Source organism: Anopheles coluzzii, chromosome 3 (genome assembly GCF_943734685.1).
Source record: "Anopheles coluzzii chromosome 3, AcolN3, whole genome shotgun sequence".
NCBI classification, from domain to species: Eukaryota; Metazoa; Arthropoda; class Insecta; order Diptera; family Culicidae; genus Anopheles; species Anopheles coluzzii.
The window spans coordinates 68,542,824-68,562,743 of record NC_064671.1 but is presented as its reverse complement, the minus strand read 5'-3'; the positions used below and the strand labels follow the sequence as shown (position 1 = coordinate 68,562,743).

At 48.8% G+C, this 19,920-nt stretch overlaps 8 protein-coding genes across 15 annotated transcripts in view; 6 read left to right on the top strand and 2 right to left on the bottom strand.

The window, feature by feature from the left end:
- The window catches only part of LOC120959724 (centrosomal protein of 135 kDa), a 33,765-nt gene extending 23,427 nt beyond the window's left edge, over window positions 1-10,338 (bottom strand). For both annotated transcript variants that reach the window (XM_040383340.2, XM_049610168.1), the window contains exons 1-3: window positions 9,986-10,338; window positions 9,555-9,822; window positions 9,068-9,282 (exon numbers count right to left, since the gene is read on the bottom strand). In XM_040383340.2, the coding sequence (XP_040239274.2) occupies window positions 9,068-9,282; window positions 9,555-9,822; window positions 9,986-10,156 (654 nt within the window). In that variant the 5' untranslated portion in view covers window positions 10,157-10,338. The remainder of the gene's footprint in view (window positions 1-9,067; window positions 9,283-9,554; window positions 9,823-9,985) is intronic.
- LOC120959732 (luciferin sulfotransferase-like) lies at window positions 10-15,988 on the top strand. Of its 4 annotated transcripts, none has more exons than XM_049610171.1 (5): window positions 10-452; window positions 524-872; window positions 937-1,042; window positions 1,108-1,169; window positions 1,253-1,546. In XM_049610171.1, the coding sequence occupies exons 1-5, from the start codon at window positions 121-123 to the stop codon at window positions 1,286-1,288; spliced, it is 885 nt and encodes a 294-aa protein (XP_049466128.1). In that variant the 5' UTR covers window positions 10-120; the 3' UTR covers window positions 1,289-1,546. The 4 variants fall into 4 exon arrangements, with proteins under 4 accessions (XP_049466128.1, XP_049466127.1, XP_049466129.1 ...); XM_049610170.1 differs by having other exon boundaries at window positions 1,108-1,183; XM_049610172.1 differs by lacking the exons at window positions 937-1,042; window positions 1,108-1,169; window positions 1,253-1,546 and adding an exon at window positions 15,824-15,988.
- LOC120959728 (sulfotransferase 1B1-like) lies at window positions 1,564-3,334 on the top strand. Of its 2 annotated transcripts, XM_040383347.2 has the most exons (3): window positions 1,564-1,734; window positions 1,812-2,173; window positions 2,243-3,334. In XM_040383347.2, the coding sequence occupies exons 1-3, from the start codon at window positions 1,570-1,572 to the stop codon at window positions 2,910-2,912; spliced, it is 1,197 nt and encodes a 398-aa protein (XP_040239281.2). In that variant the 5' UTR covers window positions 1,564-1,569; the 3' UTR covers window positions 2,913-3,334. The 2 variants fall into 2 exon arrangements, with proteins under 2 accessions (XP_040239281.2, XP_040239280.2); XM_040383346.2 differs by having other exon boundaries at window positions 1,812-3,334.
- LOC120959731 (luciferin sulfotransferase-like) lies at window positions 3,445-5,571 on the top strand. The gene is made up of 5 exons (XM_040383350.2): window positions 3,445-3,880; window positions 3,966-4,314; window positions 4,391-4,496; window positions 4,559-4,634; window positions 4,709-5,571. Exons 1-5 carry the CDS (start codon window positions 3,549-3,551, stop codon window positions 4,827-4,829), a joined length of 984 nt encoding a protein of 327 aa, XP_040239284.2. The 5' UTR covers window positions 3,445-3,548; the 3' UTR covers window positions 4,830-5,571.
- On the top strand, window positions 5,861-7,333 carry LOC120959730 (luciferin sulfotransferase-like). The gene is made up of 5 exons (XM_049610169.1): window positions 5,861-6,394; window positions 6,470-6,818; window positions 6,875-6,980; window positions 7,053-7,128; window positions 7,206-7,333. The coding sequence occupies exons 1-5, from the start codon at window positions 5,916-5,918 to the stop codon at window positions 7,327-7,329; spliced, it is 1,134 nt and encodes a 377-aa protein (XP_049466126.1). The 5' UTR covers window positions 5,861-5,915; the 3' UTR covers window positions 7,330-7,333.
- On the top strand, window positions 7,786-9,066 carry LOC120959733 (luciferin sulfotransferase-like). Its single transcript, XM_040383353.2, has 4 exons — window positions 7,786-8,078; window positions 8,160-8,623; window positions 8,685-8,778; window positions 8,857-9,066. The coding sequence occupies exons 1-4, from the start codon at window positions 7,786-7,788 to the stop codon at window positions 8,975-8,977; spliced, it is 972 nt and encodes a 323-aa protein (XP_040239287.2). The 3' UTR covers window positions 8,978-9,066.
- On the top strand, window positions 10,589-12,539 carry LOC120955846 (general transcription factor IIH subunit 4). The gene is made up of 3 exons (XM_040377035.2): window positions 10,589-10,992; window positions 11,067-11,171; window positions 11,243-12,539. The coding sequence occupies exons 1-3, from the start codon at window positions 10,589-10,591 to the stop codon at window positions 12,450-12,452; spliced, it is 1,719 nt and encodes a 572-aa protein (XP_040232969.2). The 3' UTR covers window positions 12,453-12,539.
- LOC120955847 (BAG family molecular chaperone regulator 2) lies at window positions 13,323-18,827 on the bottom strand. 3 transcript variants are annotated; one of them, XM_040377036.2, is made up of 4 exons: window positions 18,532-18,827; window positions 15,995-16,523; window positions 15,587-15,729; window positions 13,323-14,434 (listed from the first exon to the last, which is right to left on the bottom strand). In XM_040377036.2, exons 2-4 carry the CDS (start codon window positions 16,231-16,233, stop codon window positions 14,070-14,072), a joined length of 747 nt encoding a protein of 248 aa, XP_040232970.2. In that variant the 5' UTR covers window positions 16,234-16,523; window positions 18,532-18,827; the 3' UTR covers window positions 13,323-14,069. The 3 variants fall into 3 exon arrangements, with proteins under 3 accessions (XP_040232970.2, XP_040232971.2, XP_040232972.1); XM_040377037.2 differs by lacking the exon at window positions 18,532-18,827 and adding an exon at window positions 17,430-17,647; XM_040377038.2 differs by lacking the exons at window positions 15,995-16,523; window positions 18,532-18,827 and adding an exon at window positions 16,680-17,647.
- Window positions 18,828-19,920: the final 1,093 nt, after the last annotated feature.

Sequence of the window (19,920 nt, the reverse complement as noted above, 5' to 3'; positions counted from 1 at the left end):
ATTCAACTCATTCGCGCAGCAAAACTGCACTGAACCAGTCTGTGTTAGTTGCGCAGAAGCGACAGTGCGATCATCACAAGAAAACGTTTGTTCGAGCTCAACTCTCAGGAAATAGTTAGTATGTTCACGGTCAAACCTTTGGAGACGCCTTTGGCCAAAGCTGTGGAGGCACCGATGCACGGCAGCACGGTTGAGGTGCACCTGAACGATGGCAGCTATCTTCCGACCGGCGAAAAGCCTCGCAAACCAACGCACTGCGTACTGACGCCGAAGTTTGTTACGCAAGCGGAACGCATTCACCACTTGACGGTGTACGAGGATGACGTTTGGATATTGAGCTTCCCCAAGTGTGGAACCACCTGGACGCAGGAGATGGTGTGGCTGATCAGCCACGATCTGGACTACCGGACAGCGTCCGAGGTGAACCTGCTCGATCGTTCGGTATTCCTCGAGTAAGACATCACGCAGACAAATGGAAGAACCATTAGAATCTTATTCAGTCTCTCCCCAATATGTACCACAGGTTTTCTGCTTTCGTGCTAAACTACCCCGGCGATACGATCGAGCAGGTGGAAAAGGCAACCCGTCCGCGACACATCCAGTGCCATCTGCCGATCGCACTACTGCCCAAACAGATCTGGACCGTACGGCCGAAGCTCATCTACTGTGCCCGCAATCCGAAGGATGCTTCGGTAAGCTTTTTCCACCACTATCGCCATCTGCACGGTTATCGCGGGACCATGCCGGACTTTCTTGATGCCCTCCTAACCGATCAGATACTGTTCGGACCGCAGATACCGCATACGCTCGACTATTGGCACGTTCGGCGAGAGATGAACATATTGTTCCTTCACTTTGAAGAGATGAAAACGGTAACAAGTGGTTTCCCCTGAAGAAGCGAATAATTATTTTAACAGAAATGTTTTACACTTCCAGAACATGGGGGATGTACTACGTCGTGTTTGCAGATACTTTGGTAAATCGTACTCCGACCAACAGCTGGCCACATTGGAAAATCATCTCTCGTTCGACGTTATGAAGAGTAAGAGTTACGAAAAGTACCCAGACTTTTTTTTTTTAGATAAGTAACACTATTTTTCATTTTAGACAACAAATCTGCAAACAACTCATGCGTTTTGGAGCTGGTAGAATCACTCTCCGGCAAAAAGGTGGAGAATTTTCAGTAAGTGTGTTTGTATGCTTTAATTCAATTGCTTGTAATGAACTACAATAATTTCTAATGATTTCACAGATTTATGCGCAAAGGAAAGATCGGTTCACATACTGAAGAATTGTCTGAAGAGTACATAAAACGGTTTGAGGAATACATCACGAAACATCTTGAAGGAAGCGATTTTCGATTCAAATAGGTATCCAATTGGTTTCAATCAGTATAGGAAATAGGATTCCTAATTCGATAGTTTCTTCTGCGTAAGCATTTCACTATCCAGTTACTAAGTGATAGCTGGGATGACGATAACCACGTGCTTTGTAATGTAGTAAACGATGAAAATAATAAAACAAAATGAAATGTTTTGAAAACAAATGAAGTAAAAATCATGCAAATAAATGGCACTCAATCTGGCAGCACTGGTCGCTACAGCGACATGCCACCCTCAACCCCGTAACTGGAATCGCTCGCACCCATACAACGATCATGCCGCTGAAGGTTGTGATACGAAAGCAGTAGATAGAGAGAACGCGTTAAAAACAAGACCCTTCCCCGTTTGCTCGGTAAATATCATCCCCAGCAAGTTGGCGTCATTCGTTTCCTTCCGTTCAACAGTGTAAGATCCACTTTGTAACCACAGCCATTCGACCGCGTATTGTCCACGATGACGTTCGAGTACATCGACATCGAAGATCCCGTCTTTAAGGCTACCAGTAGCGAACGTAATGAGGAAGACTACGTGCTCGTGCGCTGCAACGACTACGCCAACGTACCGATCAACCTACCCAACTGGACGCCGGACCCGGTCTGTCTGTCGCGGCGCTTCGAGCAGATAGGACAAACGATCAAGGACATGGAAGTGCGACCGGATGACGTGTGGATCGTAACGTACCCCAAGAGCGGCACCACCTGGACTCAGGAATTGATCTGGCTCGTCTGCAACGGGCTCGACTTTCAGCAGGCAAAGGACGTCCCGCTTGATGCACGCTTTCCCTTCATTGAGCAAGTCTACCTCCACCGACACGATCCCTCCGCCGAAGCATTTCAATCGATCGACCTCCTCTTCCACAGCCTCTCCGGACTGCGCAACCTTCCGGAACCGTTCAATCCGTTGCGCGATGCACTCGCAATGTCCTCGCCGCGCTTCATCAAAACACACCTGCCGCCAGCCTTCCTACCGAACGCACTGTGGACCGTTCGCCCCAAGCTTGTGTACGTGCGCCGGAATCCCAAATCGGTTGCCGTCTCCTACTACCACCATTCCGTCTCCCTGCACTGCTACCGGGGTACGCTGGACCAGTTCGTGCGCTCGATGATGAACGAGCTGGTGTACTATTCACCGTACCACAAGCATCTGATCGAGTACAGTGAGCTGCGCTACCCGAACATGCTGTCGCTGTGCTTCGAGGACATGAAGCGTGATCTGCCCGGTGCCATTCGGCAGGTTTGCCGCTTTTTCGACAAATCGTACACGGAGGAGCAGCTGGCAGCGCTCGCCCACCATCTCGACTTTGGCCAGATGCGTCAAAATACGGCCGTCAATCGCAGACAGTGGGTCGAGTACAATCTCCAGCAAACGAACCGGCCGGACCGGGTGAACGACAACGACATGCAGTTCATCCGGCGCGGTGAGACGGACGGCTGGAAGCGGGAGCTGTCGGGCGAGTTGATCGAGGCGCTCGATCGCTGGACGTTGGACAGAGTCCCCAAGGATAGCAAATATGCGGCCCTGTTTCAATGACTTTGAAGGGATAAAAATATGTAAAAAACTAATTCTAAATTATAATTGGTCAATCATTGTAAATAAATCACCTTAAACTTAAAAATTCCACAAAAAAGGCCTATTACATGTCTGATGACTTATCAAACACACGCGCTGCATCGCACATAGACCGTAACCACTTTACTTCCGTATTGATAAGAACCGGTCACCGCTGATGCAACGCCCATGCACTTGGCCGCTCTTATCGCAAATTTTATAACAAGAAAACAAACAGTAATATGCCACACCGCCCTGCTATAAGCCCTTATCGTTTGCGGTTTGTTGACATCGGTTTACTTCTTTGTTTTCTTGCTTCCATTCCCCAGACTACAGCCTACGGTCCTCATCGATCAAATACCTCTCTCGTTACTGTGTGTGTAATAAACAGCAGACAACCGCCATCGTCCCACATCTGTTGTGGTTTCCTTTCACTTTTGGACCTTGGACCTTTACAGAACACATGGATAGTTACCGCAAGAACTGACCATTGCGCAGAAGTAGTGATTGCTCTAGTCCCGCTGCTTTACACTGCTGGACGGTGTTTGAGCACAAAAAAAGGATTTCAGTTTCTGTCTGACCTTACAACCAAATACAACAGTCATACCAACCAAAGCAATGGCCAGTGCGTTCACCATTACCGATATCGAGACGGATCTGGCCTGCCCGGGTGCGTCCTCCTTCGTTCAGATACAGCTGAACGATCTCACCGATTACCCGTTGGCCTCTGCCGGCGTCAATACACCACCTGCAGCGATCGTGCCGGCCAAATTTCGCAACTACGCCGAGCAGGTTCGCGACTTCCGCGTGTACGACGATGACGTGTGGATCGTGACGTACCCAAAGTGTGGCACCACCTGGACGCAGGAGATGGTCTGGCTGATCGCTCACGACCTGGACTATCAAACAGCCCGTGACGTCAATCTCAACACACGATCCCATTTCCTGGAGTATGATCGCGACCATCGAAAGCTCCAAGTTTTTTCCTCTTTGAATATTCACACAAATCGTACACTATTATTGTGCGTGTTACAGAATCGGAGCCATTGCAGACAAGATACCGGTCGATACGGTGACGGTAGCAGCCCGCATGAAGCGTCCGCGGCACATTAAATCCCACCTGCCGATGGCGCTACTGCCCCGCCAGCTTTGGACGGTAAAGCCGCGCATCGTGTACGTCGCCCGCAACCCGAAGGATGTGGCCGTGTCCTACCTGCATCACTATCGGATGATTATGGGCTACCGGGGCACCAAGGAAGCCTTCCTCGATGGGCTGCTCGAGGATCGGGTAATGTTTTGTCCGCAGATTAGGCATGCGCTCGATTTTTGGACGCTGAAAGAGGAACCCAACGTACTGTTTCTGACGTATGAAAGCATGAAGCGGGTAAGTGTGGACGAGTTTCAAGTATTTTGGTATTCTTAATCATACAACCTGTTAACATGACGCATTAACACAACAGGATCTGCGAAGCGTTTTGCCCCAAGTGTGTACCTTTTTCGGGAAAAGCTTCACCGACGAGCAGCTGGATGCGTTGGCCGTGCATTTATCGTTCGATCAGATGAAGAGTTTGTATTTGAAAAGTAAGCAAAGAGATGACACTCTGTATAATTTCCGTCTTTTTTTGCAGAAAATCCATCAACAAACAACGACCAGATGGTACGAAGTGCGATGAAAATGAATGGCCGGGAAGGGGAACAATTTGAGTGAGTCAAACTCCCCAACCAAAAACATGCCAGATTTTACTAATACACCGGTTCTATTTTTGTTTTTTTGGTAGGTTTATGCGAAAAGGAATTGTTGGAGATTTTCGCAATGAGTTGTCGGAAGAGTACATCGAGAAGTTTGATCGCTTCATCGAGCAGCAACTTGCCGGTAGTGATTTCAAGTACGATTTATAATACTCTAAACTAGTGTTGGGTACATCTGATTCAGATTCATGAATCTGAATGAATCTTTAAAAATCTTAATGATTCATGAATCCCCAAAGACTCATGAATCTACAAATCTACATGAATCTTGAAAGACTCATGAATATCCAAAAAAGATTCATAAAACTCGAAAGATTCACGAATCTCAAGGCATTAGTGAATCTCCAATAATTCATAGAACTTTAGCTTCCCATTATTCTTCCTTTTTGTGTAACAACTTACGTTGTCATGACAGCCTATACAGGCTTTCGAGACTCTTTGGAAAGTACCATGCGATCGGACAGTTTGTTTCGCTATGGGGAGACGATCCATGCAGACTTGAATCCATGACGGGCATGTTGTTAGGTGGGATCGTGCAAATGCAATATTTTGACAATCATACACCATATAAAGATTCATGAATCCCTGGAGATTCATGAATATTAAGAGATTCATTAATATTTATAGCTTCATGAATCTTTGAAGATTCATGAATCCTTGGAGATTCGTTAATTTGTAGAGATTCATGAATCTGTCAAGATTGGTCAATCTGTAGAGGTTCATGAATCTTTGAAGATTCGTGAATTTGAGAGATTCATGAATCTTTAAAGATTCGACTCGAGATTCGATTCACTCACCACTGAAGATTCATATGAATGAATCTCATCGAAAGATTCATCAATCCCAACACTACTCTAAACTGTCAATAAATAAGCGCTCAAGTTTGATTACACGTTTTGCATGAAAATACGAAAATTCAATAAGCGAAAGAAATTGGCAAACACGCACAAGCAGCGCGACACGTGAAACATTGCCAACATTGGATGTGTCTAAATGTAAAGTAAACATATTACCCCTTGCAATGATTGCGCCCTGTAATAGTGGAGAACAGTTAGGTGCTACCATTCGAACTGAAAGTGCATACGATTCTGTACAGTGTACGCGATTATGTAAATTAAATAAATCACATGATCAAAACCCCAAGTTTTTCCTTCAAATACACTTTAGCGTGCAACGTTTGCTTCAGTGATTCATGATGCACAGTAGTACCGCATCAACAGAACGCGTCCGTTATCAATGTTTGTGGGTTTTGCTGCTGCCAATGTAAACCACCACCAACCATCGCCCACATACGATCTCGGTAATGCCTATATTCTGCGCCATCATATCACAGTCTTGCAACGGCGATCGAGTTGCGTGCACATCCGACCTACGAGAAAACAGATGGCATCATTTACATTTACCGACGTACCGAGCGATTTAGCGGAACGTGGATACGATTTCCGCAACACCCTCGTACAGCTGACCGACCTAACGGACTACCCGTTGGCCGAGTGTCCCAACCCACCACCGGCCGCAATGTTCGTGTCCAGCAAGTATCGTAACTACGCCGAGCGGGTGCGCGACTTCCGCGTGTACGAGGATGATGTGTGGATTGTGACCTTTCCCAAAAGTGGCACCACCTGGACGGAGGAGATGGTCTGGCTGATCAATCACGATCTAGATTACGAGACGGCGCGCAATGTTAAGCTCAACACACGCTCTACTTTTCTGGAGTATGCTGACTGCATTTTAAGTCTATAAAAAAGGATATTCATTAGTTTGCTTGTTTATCCACCACCAACCACCAGATTCGGTGCAATTGCGGATCGTTACGATGTTGATACGATCGCCCTCGCCGCCAACAGGGAGCGTCCTCGGCAAATCAAATCCCATCTGCAACTGCCGCTGCTGCCGCGCCAGCTGTGGACGGTGAGGCCGCGCATCGTTTACGTCGCCCGCAACCCGAAGGATGTGGCCGTCTCGTACTTTCACCACTGCCAGACGCTGGTCGGCTACCGGGGGGATAGGGGAGCATTTTTTGACGATCTGCTGAACGATCGCATAACGTTCTGTCCGATGATACAGCACGTGCTGAGCTTTTGGGCGTTAAAGGACGAACCCAATGTGCTCTTTCTCACGTACGAAAGCATGAAAAGGGTACGTGTGTTAGACAATCTCTTTGCAAACCATAATTCATTGTCTTTTCTCGACAGGATTTGCGAGGCCTTCTACCAAAGGTGTGCCAATTCCTGAACAAATCCTACACCGACACCCAGCTGGACGAGCTGGCAGTGCATTTATCGTTCAGCGAAATGAAAAGTAAGTAGCACATTCTAACCGCCAAATTGAGGTACCTTCAACGTATTTCCCCTTTTTTTAACTGTGTTTCAGAAAACCCTGCCACCAACAAACACGACATGGTACAGAACACCCTCAAGTCAAACCAACGTGAAGGTGCACCGTTTGAGTGAGTGTAATTGTGCCGCAAAACGGCACCTTCCTTTCGACTTATTTAAACCGTTACCCTTCTTTTTGTCTAAACAGATTCATGCGCAAAGGCATTGTGGGCGATTATCGTAACGAGATGCCGGAGGAGTACAGCGAACGGTTCGACCAGTTTGTGGCAGAACAAACGGCTGGAAGCGATTTCAAGTTCGACTACGAATAGCCAACTAACAGTAATGCTTTAATCGTCCCCGATTCATAAACAGTACTACATAGATCGAGCCAAAGAAAGCTTGCCACTAGAAACCAGATGAACCAGTTTGCCGCTACCAGCAACTCTCATCCTATCCTTCCTCATCCTTTCGCTTTCGCTATCTCCCATCCCGTGGTCGTTAAACTTGCGCTACTTATCGGTTGCGCATGCCCACCCCGTCATCGTGCATGGCGTTGCCCTAGGTCTATGCCTCAAGAAGTCAATTATCTGCGCGTACCTAGATGCTCGCACCGTTTGCAATCTTTTTGCCTTCCGCAGAAAAGGCTGCAAGCCATAGAGAGAACGAAGGAGAGATAGTTTCGCACTCGGTGATTGGAATGCAACTGACCCCCCAGCGGATCGATCGCAAAGCTGCGTTGCGTTAGTTTAACGTTAGCTGTAGACCGACCAACAGCCTCTGCAACGATGATACGGTACGAAAAGTACAGCAACCAGTACACCGATCGAATTGATTGCCCAGGCACGGAGAAGCACTACCGGTTGACGCGTGCCGACCAGTGGTGCATCATGATCGAGAAGTTCCTGCCGCTGGTAAGTCCCATCCAGCAGATGGCCGTCTACGAGGACGATGTGTGGGTCATCACGTACCCCAAGTGTGGCACCACCTGGACCCAGGAAATGGTTTGGCTGCTGAACAACGGGCTCGATTATGCGCGCGCAGGCAAGCTAACGCTCGAGGAACGCTTCCCTTTTCTGGAGTGAGTGTTAAGCGGGTGGGGATTGATAGTTCTTCTTTCCAGCTTTTGATTTTGACACCTCTAAAACACCATTCTTTAAAGGCTCTCCGGTGCGCTTTCGCTAATGGATGGTGATTCGGTCGGTCGGGTGCAAGATTTACCCCGCCCGCGTCACATTAAGTGCCATCTGCCGGTGATGCTGCTCCCGGACGCGATTCGTACGGTGCGGCCGAAAATTATCTACGTCTCGCGCAACCCGAAAGATGCGGCCACCTCCTTCTACCATCACTATCGCAACATCGTGGGCTATGACGGTCCGAGGGAGCACTTTTTTGACGCCTTTCTGAACGATAGTCTCATCTACGCACCGTTCAGTGAGCATGTGCGTGCGTACTGGGAATGGAGCAAGCAGCCGGATGGTGCGAACTGTCTCTTCCTAACGTACGAACAGATGAAGCGCGATTTGCGGGCAGTGATTGGGCGGGTTAGCAACTTCCTCGGCAAGCAATACACCGAGCGCGAGGTGGACGAGCTGGAAAAGCACCTTTCCGTGGAATCGATGAGAAGTATGGTATTGAAAGCCATTTCATAAAAGCGTTACAAAAGATTATTTTCCCACCGTTTTAGACAACAAATCGTGCAACATGGACGATCTGCTGGAATGGGCCAGGAACACCACCCACAGCGAAGAGCGTAAGCAGCTCTCGAAAACGAACTTCCAGTAAATGCTCGCGAAATCGATCGATTGGGTGTATGTGAATAAAAAAAGAACATTTCTTTTTATGTTTTTCTTTCGCAGGTTCATACGCAGCGGTACGGTTGGCTCCTACCGCCACGACATGGACGATGACTACATCCAACGCTTCGAGGAGTACGAAAGGGCCGCCACCGAGGGCACGGATTTTGATTTTTTCTTCTAAAATAGATGCAGTAATAAACCCGCTACAAGTTTGTCGCACCCGTGGCCGCAAATTCAATTCAATAAAAAATAACTCATTTCCACCACCAACCTGATTCTTGAGCGCATCGATGACTCCCTGCTGGTTTTGCGTTTCGACACGCAACCGTTCCACCTCGTGCAGCACGTCGACCTGCTTCATCTGATTGCACGGACAGCGGCAGGTCGGTGGCATACCTCCCGGCTGCTGCATACCGCCCTGTTCGCAGCACTTTGGCGGCTGGTAAAACGTGCCCGCCCGAACAGTCGAAATGAAGGGTTTGCGCTCTGGGGGGAAAAAATGGACGAAAAAGGAGGGTTTTATTAGATGCGGAACAGCAGCCAACCACTAACACTTCCCCGGAGGGACCAACCACACTGGAACCACGAACAACGAACAAGGTGCTACTTTTCACACGCAGTTAATCATATTCTCCCCCAGCCCCCATTTCCACTGTTGACGCACACGCAATGGCGCACACACAATCGTCATTAATCGATACCATACGGCGGGGGAGTGGTAACCCTCCCACAACACACACAAAACGACCAATACTCACGCTTGTTGGCAGTGTCCTTGCGCGATTTCACACTTTCGCTCGAGCCCGTTTGCAGCTCCCGGATCTTACACTCGGCCGCGAGACATTTCTCCTCGAGCTGCTTCTTGTCCGCCTGCAGCGATCGTACGCGCGATCGCAGCTCCGTGTTCGCCAGGATGTGTTTATCCTGCTGCTTGATCAGCTCCAGGTGCAGCGCGTTACATTCGGCCAGCAGCCGCGAGTTGTCACACTTGTACGGCTCCACGCCCAGCTCCCAGGCGGACTTTTCCTGGTGCGCAAATGGAGTAAATAAACAGTACAAAATAAAACTTTTACTAAAGGCAATGGTAGAGGGACGCAGGACACCTTGTGGGGGTCTGGTCTGCCGCTAATCACTGCGGTTTGAGCATTGCCGAAACACCTGCCGATGGTTGCTGCGATTGTGCCCGTACCTGGTGCAGCTGTTCTATCCTTTGGTTGGCACATTTCAGCTTTTCCGACGTTTGGATCAGATCGTCCAGTATTGCGGAAACGATCCCGATCGCACTGAGCGGCAGCGGATGCCCAAACCCAAGCACATCTAGCCGCGTCCGCAGCTCACTGTGCCGGGCTTCGATATCCATCGTGTTTTGGCTTGTTTCGCTACTAGCACACTTATTTTTCTACTTGAACACACAGCGTAACTACAATGAACACATTATGGGACGGAGAAAGAGTGGAATTTTAATGCACAACACGCACGACACGCACTGCGCGCTCGGCGCGATTCAAAATAGCAACGGCTCGCGGCGTTTGTTTACATCCCGTTGACAGCGAGACCCAAACAAACCATCGAATGCGCGCACAAAGCGGAACATACGTTCTTTGAATTATGAAAATGTTATAATATTACGAACATTGGCAATATAATTGGTTATGAAAATTCGTTTTTGTTATTTTTGAATTGTTTAATCGTTTGAAGGGCTATAAAAAGGCTTTAAAAATTAAAATTCCCTTGCGGAATATGTCCATTCCCATCCATCCGTCAATAGACAGCTGTCAGCGCTTTCACCCAAATGTCAACCAAGCCAAATAAATGCTCCTGGCAGTCCTTGGTGTTTTATTTACGGTGCGGCTTGCTCCGGCCTCGAGCCAACCAACTTGTCCGTGAAATCCTGCCGGCCTCAAAACTAGTTTTTCGCAAATGCTGTAGCTCACCCACAGCTGCCTACATCCGTGAGAACAAATTGACTTCCGCACCCCCCCCCCCCTCCCGCGTACCGGCAACCATGTCGGAGGCTAAGAGCAGCCAAGGTAACAGCGGCACCACCAGCAAAGGATCGTCCTCGTCCGGCTCGTCGCTCATCACCAAACCGGCTAATTTAGAATGCAAAGATTTGGAAGAGTATCTGAAATCGCGTCCGCCCGAGGTGCTGGAAAAGCTGTACAACTACCCCGCCATCTGTCTCGCCGTGTATCGGTAAGCTTCCATGGAGATACGGTATCGCTTTTATCTTAAAAAAAACCTGTTCTCTAATGCACCAACTTTTGCAGCGAGCTGCCAGAAATAGCGCGCCAGTTCGTTATAAGAATTCTGTTCGTCGAGCAACCGATTCCACAAGCGGTCGTGTCCTCGTGGGCAACACAGGTGTACGCAAAGTGAGTACAAGTTCGATCGGGAAAATACAGCTCGCACAGTTCACTAACCCACCCCTCTATACCATTCCCAGAGAAAACACATCCGTCTCACAGGTGTTGACCGAGCTGGGCGTATGGCGGAGCGCGGCCTATCCGGGCGGGCTGGCCGCCTGGGAGCTGTGCCCAACGTTCAAGAAGAACCTCAAGATCGCACTGCTGGGCGGCGGCCGGCCCTGGTCGATGTCGAACGCGCTCGATCCGGACCAGAAGTCGCGCGACATCGACTTCCTGGACACGTACGCCATGTCCCGGTGGCGCTGCGTGCTGCACTATATGGTTGGTGCCGGTAGCTCCAAGGGCATGGAGGGGGAGGGCATCTCGCCGGACGCGGTGCGCATCCTGCTGCACGCCAATCTGATGAAGCGGGACGAGTCGGACGGCAGCCCGGTCATCACCCGGCAGGGCTTCCAGTTTCTGCTGCTCGACACGCAGGCCCAGGTGTGGCACTTTATGCTGCAGTATCTCGATACGTGCGAGGCGCGCGGCCTCAACCTGCCCGAGTGTCTGTCGATGCTGTTCCAGCTTAGCTTCAGCACGCTCGGCCGGGATTACAGCTCCGAGGGGCTCAGTCCGGGCCTGCTTACCTTCCTGCAGCATTTGCGCGAGTTCGGGCTGGTGTACCAGCGGAAGCGCAAGGAGGGTCGGTTTTATCCGACGCGCCTGGCGCACAACATCACCTCGAAGAACGCTACCCACGCCACGACGCTCGCCCAGGACCAGGAATCGAACGCGACCAAGGACAAGGGCTACATCATCGTCGAGACGAACTATCGCGTGTACGCGTACACCGACTCGAACCTGCAGGTGGCCCTGCTCGGCCTGTTCACCGAGCTGCTGTACCGGTTTCCCAACCTGGTGGTCGGTGTGCTGTCGCGCGATTCCGTCCGGCAAGCGTTCCGGGGCGGCATTACGGCGGAGCAGATCATCAGCTACCTGGAGCAGCATGCCCATCCGACGATGCTGACGGTGGAGCAGGCAATCAACAGCAAATCCTCCCTGCCGCCCACGGTCGTCGATCAGATAAAGCTGTGGGAGAACGAACGGAACCGGTTCACCTACACCGAGGGCGTCGTGTACAATCAGTTCCTGTCGCAGGCCGACTTTATCACGCTGCGCGATTACGCCCAATCAATCGGCGTGATGATCTGGCAGAACGAGCGCATCCGCACGATGGTGGTCACGAAGAACGGGCACGACGATGTGAAAAAGTTCTGGAAACGGTACTCCAAGGGTGGCAGTTAGGTTATAAGGTTGGTTTAGTTAGCGTTAGGAAGAAGCGTGCGCGTCAGTGTCTGCGGAATAAAGAGTGTAAGTTCATCTAAAAAGCAATGGAAACCATTTTTTTACATGTTTTTAAATATTTTGTGTATTTTGCATATGAGTTTATTATTTTCCAGTTGCAGAAACCGGTTTATCCCTTTCTGTCGTTTAGAATACATTCCGACAGCTGCCCAAAGCGGAAGATGCTTCCTTCAGGAAGCAGCCAGCGGATGTGTGTACATCCGGAACAATCCAGTTCAAACAACATAATTACTGACCGTTTGTACAGCTTCTTTTCTTCGCTCTGAGGAGAAGCTTTTTCGGCGACAGCCTTTTTTTAAGCATTTTCCCCGCGCGGTCAGCATAAAGGGGCAGTGTGTGTGTTTTTCTGTGTAATCAGAACTGATTTCCTTCCTGCAGCTTTGTGATGTATTTTTTCCTTCCATTCAAAATCCCTAAGTACTAGCGAAAAACCAAAAATTACTATCTTTGGAAACTAGACCATGCTTCTCCAAACAATTTTTTTTTAAACAATGCTTTAAAGAGAGGGTGAGATATTTTATCGTCATTTAAAAGTGCAACAAAACCATTCTTTTTTCAGTCTATTCATGTACTATTTCGTTTCCTTTCTTCATCTAAACTGGTATGGTATGAGAAAAACGATTCATGTTCCACCTAAAACCTTGCTTCTCACTGAAATAACGTTAAACTCACTGCCACGGAAGATGTGTATCGATCAATGAAGGAATAGTTTAGATCGAGATGATTAAAAAAGAACTGCTAATTTAATACAGAATTGGAGAGGAGAATTCATCGGATAGTGGAAACGCAATCATTTTCATCATCGCCGTGTTACAATTCGCAACGCCGCATTTTCTTTTCATTGCTACAGATAATGGCTAAAATAGTGGAAAATTATGAAAAATTACAAAAAGTACAGAATTAAACGCGCGCAGAAACAATTACAACACCCATACTCCCCCGTTCTCCATTCCAACATTGCTGAGGAGGGAACTAGCAGCGGCGCAACAGCGGGCCTTCGTGTGTGACGCATCCAATGTACGTCACTTTAAAAGAAAGGTGCCCCGGAATCTAACAAAGCAGGAGCGGACAACTGCTAGAAGTAGCAGGTATTCTACCACCGTAAGTTCGCTCTGTGCGTCCGGTCCAATCAAGCGTATTGATTCATCCCTTCTGTTTCCTTATTTTACTGCATGTTATTTTTTTGTGCTGCGATTGCATAAGCTTTTGTTATGAATTATGTTTGATTTACCAGAGCTTCCGATGGCTCCGTCTAAACTGCTTAATTAGACCCCGTGCGCTTCCCGCTCGCAGGCACATGATACACACGCAGACTATCCCTCGCCAATGCGGTAACGAACACCATGTGCGTCCTCCCTTTTCCTACCTTTGGAACACCTTTAACCCCCTCGTCCTTCGCACTATCTTTCCCACTCTAACGAGGTATGCCTGACCGGAATTCCAACCCGTTGTACCATATGCTATGCGCCCATGCGCTGCTGTGTTTCTTATCCTCCTGTCCCCCCTCCCAATTTGCGTTTCGGTCACGGTCCCAGCATGTCCCTTCTTCTTGTTCCTTCAGTGGACGATCGTTTGCTGGGTCAGGTAGACCAGCAGCGCCTGCAGCCGCTTCTTGATCGTCTTCTGATCGTCGAGCGTGCAGCCGAGCAGGACGCTCTCGAACTTTTTGTCCGTACAGACCGTGTGCGGGTCGACGTCCGTGTACACGCTCGTGTCGGTGGTGCTGCACGCGTTCAGATACTGTTGGCACTTTTGGCGCGAAATTACCGGGTCGGCGCTCGCGATGATCAGATCGATCAGGCTGTTGACGTGGTGCAGCGAATCTTCCTGCGCCTGGTCACGCACCGTGCACACGTTCAGCTCGACCGTCCCAAGCCGGCTGCTAATCCGCTGCACGTAACAGTCAATCTCTTCACGCTCATCTAAAAAGGAGAGGAAATTGAAAAAAAAAATGAAATGAGTAATTAGTCAATCAAAACGATTGAAGGTTAGAAATCCAAAATTGTATTTAGTCCTACGCAGCAGATGAAGTGCGCAAAGCCCACTCATAACCGATTCAAAATTTAAACCGATTGAAAGCAAATCTTCCAATAACGCACCTTTTACGGTGAGAGCTTCCACAAACGTTTCACAAACCTGAACTCAAACCGAACCGAGAAAACAAAACCGGTTATAGCGAGCTGGATGGTACCAAAGCTGGTCAAAATATGCATATTGCTTCCTCCGACCCTATCCGCGCGTGGGTTTATTTATTTTAGGAATTCTCTTTATCCCCCGAGAGAGGTGAAAGATTGGCACGCACCCTAAATGTTGACGGTGGGACCCCTTTTCCTTCTTTGTGCATGAAATGTGTCTTTGTTCACGTTTTGGTTTGAAACACCATCTTTTTTCCTGTCCAAGGGTGGTAAAGGGGATTAATTTAAAATTAAGAATTTCAAGCAACACACATCATCGTCTGCACATTAACGCTCTTCCGCGTAATTTAAAAATATTTCGCCCATGTTTCTATCGGAGATTACAATTTTGAGCATGTTTTTGTGACGCATCTCTTTTTGTTCACCTACAACAGCATTCGTTCGTGATGAAGATGATGCCAAAAAATAGAAATGCGCGTCTTCCCTGACCTAGCTCAACATTAGCCGAGAGCATGCGTCGTCTTCGTCGTCATCGTACACAAACACGCACACATAAAAGCATCGAACATACCCGAATTCGACTGCTGGGGGATTGTTTGCGATAATCATAACATCCTCCCCCCAGCACACCATATCAGCGGATGATGCGACAAATCGCACCCAAAAAAAACAAAGAAAAGAAAACATTCGACAACATCTGTGTCGGGGGCCGTCTGTGGAATGTTCTCGTATGTGCTCAAACGTTCTCGAAGGTTTGTTTTTTTTTTTTCTTTTTCTTTGACGTGACGAGTGCGAACCAAACTAGGACGGGGCAATCATCCCCCCCATGCCGATTGGGTCCCGCGCTATTGCACTTGCTTCCCTTATCGGTCTTGAAAACGAGCGCAAGCTGATAATATGTTGTATTTTAAGTTGAAACACCCACACACACATACTTACTCTCATTTAGTCCGGACAGGTATTCGTTGTTCTTGAGCAGATCCACCGACATGGCCAGAAAGTCCTTCTTGTCGCGCAGCACCATTGCTTCCTTGCGCAGCGATTCCACCTTCGTGTCCAGCTGGTCTAGGATATCGATGAACCTGGTCGTATAAGAGCGTTACAATTAGAATCGTGTTGGAAACAAAATGTCTTTCCAATGAATGGTGGGGGAATGATGCCATAGTAGCACGGGAGAACATGGGAGCAATCTTAGGTGGAGTATTCTTGCAAATTTGTAATTCTACAACTGACGACGTGCAAACACTGTAACTTGTGAACACACTCAAACGACGCAAGAGAGAGCATGAGAAAGTGTTGAAATAGGTGAAAAAGACCAAAAATAAAGGGTGGGTTCGTGGGCAGCACCTTTCCATCGGTGGTTTGTTCAGCCAGCTGCTGCCGGCCTCATCGACGCGGGGCGACCGAGGCCACTCGGAGCTGGTGGAGGCGACAGCACCACCGCTACCACCGCCCATCGCATCCATCACACCGACCATCACGTCCGACACAAACATGTCCACCTCCATGCTTTCGGTGCCGCCGGTCGTTGCCGCTCGATTGCCGGACGAGGATGCTGTACCACCAAACACGGGTGCCGATATCATTGACGTTTGTAGCTGCTGCTGGGGAGGTTTTCTTTTCCCTTTTTGGTACACAGTTTCCTTGGTAACACGCACGGGCTGATCACACTGAAGCGGTAAATGTGTCTCTCGCGCAGTCCGGATTTGTCAACTGTCACTTCAGACGCTTTCAATTGTTTCACACCAAATCGAAGACGAACCACACACACCGATACAGGTTCAACACAACTGTTTCTCACATACACACTGTCCACCTGGTACGGTTGTGTGCTCTATTGCTGTCACAATTCGGTTGCCTTTTCGAAATGTTCTCGCTGTTTCCCACCGGAAATGCAAGGCGACCGCGCGCGTGTCCACCGAATCACAACCAAAAACCAAACCAGACGGAACACAGGAACAGGGACCGCGTGCAAAAAAGGGAAAAGAAAAAGATCGATTTAGTAAAAAACAGAAATTAACACTTCAGTTACCTTGTCGTGCTGGTCACTGCCGAAGGGCCGAACTCGGCATCGAACTGCTGATCGAAACGGGACCGCTTGGCGCATCTACCACCACCCCCTCTCGCACGCGACCATTCGTCACCCATCTGGCCGTCTGATGCTGGCCGCCAATAAAAAAGGCCACCACCACCACCAGCTTCTTCCTTTCCCGTTCAACGCAACCAACTTTTCGGCTGATGGCGCGTTGCTCGTTGCACGTTTAAATCTATTTTTCTTTAACTTTTAATTAATTGCGACCAATCTTATTCATTTTGAGGGCACACAGCACACGGCGCCAACCAACTCCACACACCAGCACACACACACACACACTTCTAATTACGCACGCAGGCCGCGCTACCGTTGTGTCTCTGGCGACGCGCAGGAAGCAATGCTTCTAGAACATTTTCGAAAACGGGTGCTTTTGCTTCCGCTGTCTGCCGCGATGTGGCTTCTTTCAATTTGCGCTTGCTTCTGGCTGCACTTTGCTTTGTGCGTTCTGCATCCAGAGATGCACCTGCAACCCGCAACTCGGTCCAATGTCGGTCAAGGACGGAACGGAAGGATGGACGAACTAAACAGAGGCACTCTACTACCACCGCGGGCCACACTTTTCTCCCTTCTATTGTGCGCACCGTTTCAAACTAAACAGCACATACACACACACAGCATCCCATCTTGGCGGAATGTAGACATCAGCATCATCCCCCCCTAATGTCAGTTCAATACGGTTTTTCCGACCTGGCATAGTGGCGCACAATCACAGGAGCCGTTTGCTTTCTGCAGCGTTTTTCCTTCCCGATGTTCCCGTGCCCGTTTCACAAATTTTGTCTTTTTTCTTTTCACTCATGCTTAAGCACTTTTCTTTTTCGGCGGAATTTTCCCGAGGAGCAGCAAAAGGTGCAAATTTTGCCGATCGATGGCGGCGCGTTCCGTGACGCTCTCTTGCGCTGCTGCCGCCCAACCTGACAGTGTGTATGTGCGCGCTGGTGGTTCGAATGAATTTTCCAGAAGCAATTCCCCTGCATGCTCGGTGGTAGGGAGCGAATGGCAACAACATACGGCAACAACACCGTCCTGTCATAGCAGCTGACCTGGGACCTGGGCGAAGGGGGGGCTCGCGTGGAGGTGAGGTGTTTTTGACGGACATGCCAGGCACGCACGCACACAAACACGGCACGCAGTGGGTTGGAAAAGAACTCGGAGCAGCATGGCCCTGCATGAGCGGGGTGGAAAATGACGATTCTCGGTAGAGTTTGGGGTGTGAAAATTGCATCTCTTCATACTGCTCGCTCGTGCGCTTTCGCTTTGTTTGTGACAAACGGTCAACGAACGTATGCGTACACCTTTATGCTAGTCGGCCGCTGTAAACCATTCTAAAATGCACTACGCAGTATGATCCGGTGCATTACGCACACACCTTGGGCAAAGGGAACGGCATAAAACGGGGAGGTAAACACGATCAAATTATATGCGCTGAAAAGGGGCCGACAGTGAGAAGGCCTTGGTGCTGTTGGTGGTGGTGGTGGTGATGACAGAGACGGTGGTTACCTTATCGACCCTTCCATCTTGTATTTGCGTGCGAGGAGGCACGACGGTCGGTGTGATTTTTCCGCAGAACTTTTCGTCGTCATTTTCACACTTCCGTTTCCCACACACCGAAACACGCGGCGTGGGAACGGGGTGCGAGGGTGGGTTCGGAAAATCAATGTTGATTCTAGTGTCGCCGAGGGGATCGAGTTTCTGGGCCGCAAGGGTTCCGTTTCGATGCGCCGATGTGGAGCCCTGCTGGAAGCAACCATTTTTCTTCCGCACGGGTAAAAAACAACAACACCGATCTTACCTGTATTTTGCGGTACGATTTTATCGCCGTTTTTTCCACTGGTCACCACTAAAACTGTTGTTTTCACGCTGAAGGTGCACGCACCATTTTCTTCGTTCGCCGTTTCGGCCTGCTGCGCCTGCTGGGGGCTGTATGCCGTTCGCTGCTTTCAGGTTTGACGTTTGACGATGTTTTGCGCTGTGGGCTTGTGTGTGTGCGTGCGTGCGCGCTTGTAGTAGTGAGGGCACAGGGAACGTGCGATGCAGCACGCACGGCACCGTGTAAACGAACTGTTTTGCAGCAAATATCGAAACGTTGATGTGTAGTTTACGAAACTATTTTCACATTATTTGTGCGGACAGAGTGAATTTACTAGCTCTGCGTCGTGTGGTGATGATGATATTGTACCAGCACGATGGGGAACAATTGTGAACACTTATTTTAAAGCGACAAGCTGTACAAACAACCCTTCTCACATTACGACATAACCGTTGGCGGAGATGGAGTTTGCAGCGGAATCGGTGACACTCGGGAAAATCAGGAGAAGGTGATCTCACATCATCGATGTGTTGATAGCATTCGTTTGAGCGGTTCGAGGTGATTCTTTGAAATAGCTCTTGAACATTCGCCTCGAATATGAAATTAAAAGAAAAATAAGCTAGATTTAAATTACAGTAAAGCACCGTTTACCGGGCTCATCGGGGCGTGGGACCTGCCCGATTCCGTGTTCGGAAACAATTCCGGGACCGAATCCGATGCTGGAATCGATTCCGATTCTGAAGTCGGCTCCGGAATCGTTTCCGGGATCGAAATCAGCACCGCACTGCAGCACTGCAGAATCGGAATCGACTTCGGAATCGAAATTTGCTCCGGTAACGGAATCAGGGGGCTCCGGATTCCGAGCTCCCACCACTCCCCAAAAAGCCAAATTTGTTTAAGCAGCTAATTTTGGCATGCTAAAGATCGCTGCTTTAATTCACCTTTTTCAGTAGATAAACAGCATCAAAGTTACAGGCGGTCCTGCTAAATAGCGCTTAAGCAGCTTCCTTATGCCACGGCGCCAAGGATTATTTTTCTTTGTGTTTTATTTTCAAGCAAGGCGTCATCAATTGGCGCGTGGCCACGGAGGTGACAAAATGTTGAAAAAATTCAACTTTTAACCTTTAAGTTGGCAACCGGAGACCCGGTTTTTTTCTAATTTAAACTGCAATAGCTTTTGATTCATTGCTTTTATTGACCTGAAATTTTCCGTAGCCTCCCAACTTTTAATTTATGATTTTTGGTGCATAAATTGTAATTTTAAACAGCCTGTAAGTATTTTATTTTTAATTTTTTTAAACTTTACCACGTAAGTTGGCAACCAAAATACCCGGGTATTCCATACATTTTGTATGGAGGATGACGTTTCTC